This window comes from Bubalus bubalis, chromosome 6 (genome assembly GCF_019923935.1).
Source record: "Bubalus bubalis isolate 160015118507 breed Murrah chromosome 6, NDDB_SH_1, whole genome shotgun sequence".
Lineage (NCBI taxonomy): Eukaryota > Metazoa > Chordata > Mammalia > Artiodactyla > Bovidae > Bubalus > Bubalus bubalis.
This window is the reverse complement of record NC_059162.1, coordinates 23,639,741-23,648,719: the sequence shown is the minus strand read 5'-3', so window position 1 is coordinate 23,648,719 and position 8,979 is coordinate 23,639,741. Positions and strand designations below refer to the sequence as shown.

General features: G+C 41.0%; 1 protein-coding gene across 1 annotated transcript; it reads right to left on the bottom strand.

Annotated features, from left to right (window-relative positions):
* Positions 1 to 5,292: 5,292 nt before the first annotated feature.
* On the bottom strand, positions 5,293 to 7,769 carry LOC102411396 (disintegrin and metalloproteinase domain-containing protein 30-like). Its single transcript, XM_006039626.4, has one exon. The coding sequence runs from the start codon at positions 7,535 to 7,537 to the stop codon at positions 5,366 to 5,368; it is 2,172 nt and encodes a 723-aa protein (XP_006039688.4). The 5' UTR covers positions 7,538 to 7,769; the 3' UTR covers positions 5,293 to 5,365.
* Positions 7,770 to 8,979: the final 1,210 nt, after the last annotated feature.

Below are 8,979 nucleotides of genomic sequence, written 5' to 3'. Positions count from 1 at the left end.
CACCGGAGTGCCAAAAAAATCTACTTCTGCTTCATTGATTACGCTAAAGCCTTTGATTGTATAGATCACAACCAACTGTGGAAAACTCTTAAAGAGATGAGAATACCAGACCACCTTACCTGTCTCCTGAGAAACCTGTATGCAGGTCAAGAAGCAACAGTTAAAACCAGACATGGTTCAAAATTGAGAAAGGAGTATGTCAAGGCTGTATATTATCACCCTGCTTCTTTAACTTATATGTAGAGTAAATCATGTGAAATGCTAGGCAGGATGACTCACAACCTGGAATCAAGATTGCTGGGAGAAATATCAACAACCTCAGATATGCAGATGACACCACTCTAATGGCAGAAAGCGAAGAGGAACTAAAAGACCTCTTGATGAAGGTAAAAGAGGAGACTGAAAAAGCTGACTTAAAACTCATCATTCAAAAAACTAAGATCATGGGATCCAGTCCACCACTTCATGGCAAATAGATGGGGGAAAAATGGGAACAGTGACAGACTTTATTTTCTTGGGCTCCAAAATCACTGTGGATGGCGACTGCAGTCACAAAATTAAAAGATGCTTACTGCTTGGAAGAAAATCTATGACAAACCTAGACAGTATATTTAAAAGCAGAGACATCACTTTGCCAACAAAGGTCCATATAGTCAAAGCTACAGTTTTTCTAGTAGTCATGTATGGATGTGAGAATTTGACCATAAAGAAGGCTGAGTGCCAAAGAATTGATGCTTTCAAAGTGGTGTTGGAGAATACTCTTGAGAGTCCCTTGGATAGCAAGGAGATCAAACTAGTCAATCCTAAAGGAAATCAACCCTGAATATTCATTGGAAGGACTGATGCTGAAGCTGAAGCTCCAATACTTTGGTCACCTGATACGAAGAGCTAACTCATTGGAAAAGACCCTGGTGCTGGAAAAGATTGAGGGCAAGAGGAGAAGGGGATGGCAGAGGATAAGATGGCTGGATGACATCACAGACTCAATGGACATGAGTTTGAGAAAACTCTGGGAGATGGTGAAGGACAAGGAAGCCTGGTGTGCTGCAGTTCATGGGGGTCACAAAGAGTTGGACACGACTGAGCGACTGAACAATTGCAACAAATACTACTTTGGGAATTGTTTTCCCAGTTTGGCAATGTATATATGTATCTCTTACTATATAACTTGTCCTCATACTATAACTTACTATTAACATGATAAACCTCCTTATTTCTTACTTACTAAAGTGCAGATTGCTTATTTTTCCAGCCAATCCTCTGAACCTGAAACTGAAAGTAAGTCTTTTAGCAGACCCTAAATCTCTCAGCAGAACAAGCAAATGTCAAATATTCATTTTTTATGGCTAAGCAATATTCCATTCTATCTATCTATACGTATGTATACAAATTATATATACCACATCCTCTTTATCTATATATCTGTTGCTGGATACTTAACTTGCTTTCATATATAGGTTCTTTTTAAATTTACATTTAATAGAATTCATTCATTATAAATGTATGATTCAATGACTTTTAGTAAATTCATAGAGTTGTAAAACCATCACCATAGTCCAGTTTTATAATATTTTCCTTACCTCCTTAATTTCCCTACTCATTTGATTCTTCTGCAGTCAATTTCTACTCCTTCCCCAAACCTCAAGCAATCTCTGCTTTCTGTCTATAAATCTTTTCTGTGTGTTTTGTATAAATTGAATAAGATAATATATATTCTATTACAACTGGCTTCTTTCCCTTAGCATAATGTTTTTGAAGTTCATTTATGTTCTAACGTGTATCAGATTTTGTTGCTTTTTATTACTGAGAGGAATTCCTTTGTATAGAAATACCATATTTGCTTATCCATTGATCAGTTGATGGGTATTTGAGTTGTTTACAGTTTTTGGCTCTTATGAATAATGCGTCTTTGAACATTCCCAAACAAATCTTGTGTGAACCTATATTTTCATTTCTCTTGAAGATATTCATAGGAGTGGAGGTACTAGATCATTTGGTAAGGCTACATTTGACTTTTAAGAAACTGTCAGAGTGTTTTCCAAAGTGCATATATCATTTTACATTCCAACCAGAAATGTATGAGGGTCTGGTTTCTCACATTCTTAGCAACACCTGGTATTGTCTGTCTTTTTAAAAAAGCATAACCCCATTAGTTGGTGTAAAATGATATCTTAGTGTGATTTTAATTTGTACTTTCCTAATAACTAGTGCATCTGCAATGCAGAAGACATGGATTTGATCCTTGGATCAGGAAGATCCCCTGGAGAAGGAAATGGCAACTCACTCCAGTATTCTTGCCTGATAAATCCCATGGACAGAGGAGCCTGGCGGGCTACAGTCCATGTGGTTGCAAACGAGTCAGAAATGACTTAGTGACTAAACAACAACAATAACTAATGATATTGAGTACCTTTTCATGTGTTTTTATCCAAGCCTTCTGCTGATCTTTAAAACTGCATTGCTTCTTATCATTGAGTTAAAATAATTCTTTATATTTTATAAATAGAGGTGTTTTATCAGATAAATGGTTCGCAAACATTTCCTGCCAGTCTGTCATTTGTATTTTCCTTCTCATAATGTTTTTTTGAAACATAAAAGTTTTTAATTCAATGAAGTTCAAAATTTTTTTTTCTATTATGGCTTATGCTTTTGGTGTAGTGTCTTACCAATCTTTGCTTAACCCCAAATCACAAAGTTTTTCTCCTTTGTATTTGTTGTTGTTGTTTAGTCGCTAAGTTGTGTCAGACTTTTTTGAGACCCCTTGGACTGTAGCTCGCCAGAATCCTCTGTCCTTGAGATTTCCCAGGGAAGAATACTGGTGTGGATTGCCACTGCCTTCTCCAGTGTATCTTCCTGACCCAGGGAGCAAACCTGTGTCTCCTGCATTGTGGGTGGATTCTTTACCACCTAGCCACTTGGGATCCTTATTTGTATTTACTGGGACATTTTATACTTCTAAAAAAGAGTTGTGTTTCTGTACACCAAAAGTAAAGTACTGGAAAGAGAAATCCTTCATTTGGAAAAACATGACTGAATCTAGGGGGCATTATGCTAGGTGAAAAGAAACACAGAGATATACAAGCACTATATGGTAGATTAATTTGTGAAACAAAACAAAATACCATAGTCATATAAACCAAATAGCATGGTGGTTGCCAGGGGCAGGGTAGAGGGGAAAATGGGTAGATATAAGTCAAAGAGTATAATCTTTCAGTTATAATTAAGATAAGTTCTGAAGATCTAATGTATAGTATGGTAAACATACTTCATAATACAGTATTTTATACCTGATATTTGCTGAGTTGCTTGTAGGCATTCAGACTCCCTTAAAACAATTTAACTATGTGAGATGATGGATGTATTAATTATCTGATCTTGGTAGTTATTCTAAAATGTTTATGCATATAAAATCATCACATTGTATAACATAAATATATGTTAATATATTTGTCAATTATTCCTCAATATGGTAGGAAAAATGGTTAATATGATATATCACAATTAAAAAAATTTTTTTTAATTTACTAAGGTGTAGTGCTAAAGAATACACCTGCCAATGGCGGATATGTGGTTCAATCCCTGAGTTGGGAAGATCCCTGGGGAAGGAAATGGCAACCTACTCCTCTTGCCTGGGAAATTCCATGATCAGAGGAATCTGGTGGGTTATAGTCCATGGGATCACAAAGAGTCAGATACAACTTAGCAATTAAAACAACAGCAACAAAATATCCTTAGAGTTTCTAAATAAATCCTTCTCGCTAAATTAAATTTCCTGATAGTCATATAATGCTCTCTTGATAATGTCATTACAGATGTGTTATGGAATATTTAAAAAGTTCTTTTTAAAATTAATTAATTTATTTTTAATTGAAAGATAATTGCTTTACAAAATTGTGTTGGTTTCAACCAAACATCAATATTGTTTTCCTCAATTTGTTTTTTGGAGAACTGCTACCTCACAGAGCTCTATTCAGGACTATCCACATTAACACTGATGAACTGCTAAGAACATTGCCTGCCACACAGTCAAGCCACAATAAATGGTAGCCCCCATTATCAGTATTGCAACTATAACTAGAAGTGCTTGCTTTTTAAGGACATTTTCTGATGGCCAAGCTTGATAAATCTTAAAAAATTATAATCACAAGAATGGGGTTATCTTGGTCTTTCTCCCCTGAGTAAGAAGAATCCCCAAGTAGTCAGGGCTCACTCTTTACCACGAACCTCCCATGACATCTTAAGTCAGAACTACGTGGCTAAGAAAAGAAGAGTCTGGAGTGGGGTATAGTTGACCTGCAGTGCTGGCTGGGGAAGCATGAGCCCCACGGAAGCTAAGGGAACAGCAGGAGGGTTCAGCCCCAAACAAGACCAAAACACTTCGGCTGTCAACGGGCTGGGATGATGACCAAGAGGTGGTCACTGACTCCTCTGAAGGGGCCACTCAGTCCTCCTCCCAGCCAAAGCACCAGGCAGAGGGGTGCTTGGAGGCGGACATGGGTGTACTTGGGATGAAAGGTGTTCCTCACTGCCCTCTGCTTTCTTTAGTGGTGTGGCAAACCTAAGGCCAGATGTCCCCCAGCACACATTCACAAAAGTCTTGTCCCTGCAAGCAGAAATCCAAAGCACAGACTTCCATTAAGGGTCTTGCCCACAGGATACTGCCAGGTCTTGTCATCACTTGTAGACTGTGGTACAATAAAGGAGTTACGATAGATTAGAGCCCTCAACCCAACTGAGGCCAACCCCACACTGAGTCAGAGACCTGATTTCTAAGGAGCTACAGCAAATCGCACAGTCACTGTAACAGAGGAAGATCCTTAACTGAGGGACTCCCCTTGTAAACTATCACTTTATATATATATGGCATATATATATATATATATATATATGCCTATATATATATATAGGCAATCAATATTTATAGATCAGTGTGGAGCATAGACACATGATTTTTATTGATGACAGTGAGGGAGGCAGAGGGAAAGGGAGACAATGGCTTTGTTTGCTGGGAACTGAGAGACAGGATTTTGCCCTGATATCCACTGTAATTCTATGAAACTCACAATGCGAGTGTTCAGAACAGCTCCCAGGGCATTCTTTTAAGGATATTCAAAACCTGAACAGACACTAAAGTGAAAGTCAAATAGGAAAAGAAAATGCATTGATTTGATTCCAAATGAAGAATACCATTTATTTCCTTATTAAAACCTCAAAAAATTAAGATAAATTGAAAGAGGAATGAAGATTGGTTTGGATAAATGAGAAGCTTGTTTAATTTATGACCACGTGTAATAAAAGTAGAGTGTCAATTGCCTGATTACTTTTCTGGTGTTTTTTTCTGTTTCTGCCTTGTTCTACTCCAGGGTTAATGGGTGGTATTTCTTTTTCTTTGGATTAGATTCCTATGATTTTTCCTGTAAAACACAACAATCACTGAGATAATTAAGAAAATAAGGCGCATTAATATAAGAATCACAACCTGAAGAGAGATGGGCATGTTTTTCCTTAGTGGTCCTGGAGGCCCACTGTCGATGCTTCCTCCATATCCTTCCTCCTCACAGAGCGGAGGGGCCCAACCATACATGCAGTGGCAGTTTCTGTTGCTGTTGCAAACTCCTCGGCGGTTGCACTTCTCAGGGAAACAGTCAAAATTCAGGATTGAGCTATTCACACAATTTCTATTAAAACATACCCGCTCCTTCCCACAGGAGGTACCATCATTTATCACACCCAGGTCAGGTAACCCCATAGGTACCATGGCTAGATGATAGCCAATGCCCCAGCACATGAGATTTTCTTCATGCAGATGAGTGGATATTAGGACGGTGTGATCTGGCATATCAGGGAGGGTTTTGACATTTATACACTGTAGCCTGCCACATAAGGATCTTTCTTTGGGACACCGTTCATACTCACGAACTCCTAAAATCCCACAGTTCCCATATTGATCACCTATTACATTAACTGCATCATAGCACTGATGAGGAGCCCCCAAAGCATCAGCCCCAAAAATGTTTTGGCATTGCATAGTCCTGGATTGGCAGCCCTTTCTGACACAACGGGACCTGTACTTGCAAGGGGTTCCATCCTGCTTATAAGTATCACTTGGACAGAAAGCTGAGGTCCCATTGCAGTACTCTGCAAGGTCACATTCATTTTCTTCCACCCGACACATGTATCCAGATGGACGAAATCGACAGTTATGACAACAAAGTCCAATATTACAGCTGGCACCTTGTTTGAATTTACAATCTGGTTGACAACACCCGTCTTCTTCACACTCCTCTGTCGAACCACAGTCACATTCCTCATTCTCTTCCACAATTTTGTTTCCACATCTCTTAACCACATAGCCTAGGCCTGGGAGATTATTTAGACAGTTTAATCCTGAACTTACATGTGCATAAAATTCGGCATAACTACAATTACTAAACCCAGTTCGTCCAGTGCCCATGATACAACTGTGCCTGCCCTTACACTGGCAGTATTCAGGGTCATGGGTCATCCCCACACTGTGGCCCAGAACGTGAGCAGTCCAAGTGGCGGGGCCAAGGAGGTTTCTATCTAGCACAGAACTTGTAGAGCCAGAAGGCATCATACTACATGCACTTCCCCAGTGATGAGCAAGCGCATCCTTAAACTTTTTGTGAACATACAGGTGTGCCCAATCTGCTGGAATCCGAACACGTAGGTCACGTGACCTGTACTGCACAAACTGGCCTAAAACTTGTGATAACTCTGGGGAATTAAGTGCTATTTTGTCTCTGTCTGTCCATACTTCAACAGCTAATAGCTGTATTCTCATACGGACATCTTGAAAGTAAGAGTCTGCAATTGAAGTCAGAAGAATGGCATCATTTATGACTTGAGTAAGATTGGAGTTCAAATATAAATACCTACTGTTATCAAAGACCAGGGCTAATTCCAAGTACTTTTGGTGCATATACAACTTAGTAAATTCCAGTATCGGAGCCATGTTCTCATGCTGGGCCATCTGCTCTACTGTTTCATCATTAGTTAAGCCACAGAAATCAGAGGGAAATTCCTCCTCTTTCTCCAGGAGATATACCACGTGCTCAAAATGGGAAGAAGCCTTGTGGGGCTCGATTTGGTAATGATTGGCATCAATTTTCAGGATGCCCTGGAGACCTCCCATGCATGTACTTATCGTAGCTTGAGAATCCGGATTTCCTTCCACCAAGCCCATATAGTTGCAGTCACTGGGTATATAAGGGTGATCTTCTAAGAGTCTCCCCTGTTCTGTGAAGGAGAAAACCTGCAAATTCCGAGGCAACAGAAACCTCTTGGGCCACAGATGAACAACATGGTTCTTGCCTTTTACCTGCAGGAAGTAGGACGCGTGCCTGGCCACTCTCTGCTCCCCTCCACGGAAGCTCAGTTTCTTGGGAATGGTGATTTCATAGGAGTCAAAGCCCCACTCAGGGTGAAAAAGTAAATCCTTGCCAAGAGAGTCAACCAGGAGCACCGCCAGGACTAGCGACCAGCCTGGGGAGAGGCAGGTCCTCACTGACCTCATGGCACAGCCTGTTCCCACTGGCTCAGTCCCTGCCACTGTGGCCTTGACAGTCAGCCTTCCAGGGACCTCCGCTACAGGCGCGGGGAGCAGTGCGTGCAAAGCTCGCTGGTGCTGTGTATGGGAGCGCAGCCCTGGGCCAGGCTGGGTCAGGCTGAGGCTAGCTGATTTCCCCTGCAGCTACACGCCCCGCCCAACGCATGTAGTTCGTTCTCTGGGCGGTGCCGTTGGGCGCACGTGGAAGAATCCAAGGAAGGTGCGCGAAAATAAAATGAAAAGCGAGGCTGCTTGCAGGCTGGTGGGAGAAGGCAAGAGAGCAGCTTGAGAAAGGGAAAAGGACTAAAGAGTAAGAAGAACAGAGAACTTGACAAAGGCTCAGTTTATCTTGGGCTATTTCTTTGTTTCTATTGGCCTCAGGACACACCTGATTTTTCCATGGGCTGGTTCGGCTGTTTCACAGGTGCTGTGCCCACCTCACCATTACACCATTTTCAGTGTTCACGGGGAGTCTCTTGCAGCAAAGAGGATTCCTGGAGTCAGCCAGAGGACCACCAGAGCCTGAGAAAATCAAAGCTGACTCATGTCCCCACCCCCCACCTGGCTTCGGGCAAGCGGACGTTTCTAAGTTCATTTTGCCGGTTGGTTCTTTCTGCTGTGTGTCCTTAGGGTGCCAGGGATCAGCGTGATTTTTGGTGTGGGTGTGCTTTGGATGTAGACTCTAGGAACAGTCAAATACTAGGAGAATCCACGAAGACTAAAATCAATTCCAGTTGTATTACAGGGAAAGGTCAAAAAATAGGATGGGGCTTGTATCTGGGAGACTAGTTAAGATGATCTTGTAACAATCCAGACAAGTGATGTTGTCTATGGAACAGAAAATGGACTGCAGTTCCATAAAATACATAGTATTTCTGGAAAGCTTATTGTGTACCCTCTACTCTTCTCAGCTCTTTTATGAATCAGTGCATTAACTCTTCACAAAAATGCCTAGCGTGCAGATAATGATAACACTTATCATCCATACTTCACACATGAGGGCAAACTCTGCAAAACCAGCAAAACTCTGGTTTTGCTCTGATGGTGTTACTGTGTGGCACTGTTGCCACACACAACCCGGTCCACCTGACCCACACACAACACGTAATGTTTACCACTTACCTCTGCTGTCACTCTGGGGAGGGACAGGAGTGGACAGCTTCAAAAAATAGGATTAAAGCAGCCTCTGCTTGATTTATATGATTGAATGAATTCTCATAAATGAAAGAAGCAAGAATCAAAAAAGAATATTACCATTTCTGGCTTCTGTATTTTAGTCTTGACACTCAAGGAAAAAGAAAACATCAGAACAACTCGACTTACCTATGGAGGAGAAATATGACAAGCTCTTCTCAGGAAATGGAGATTTTTTAAGCTGCCATTCTCCTGTGCTGTGAGAAAGCTCCAGA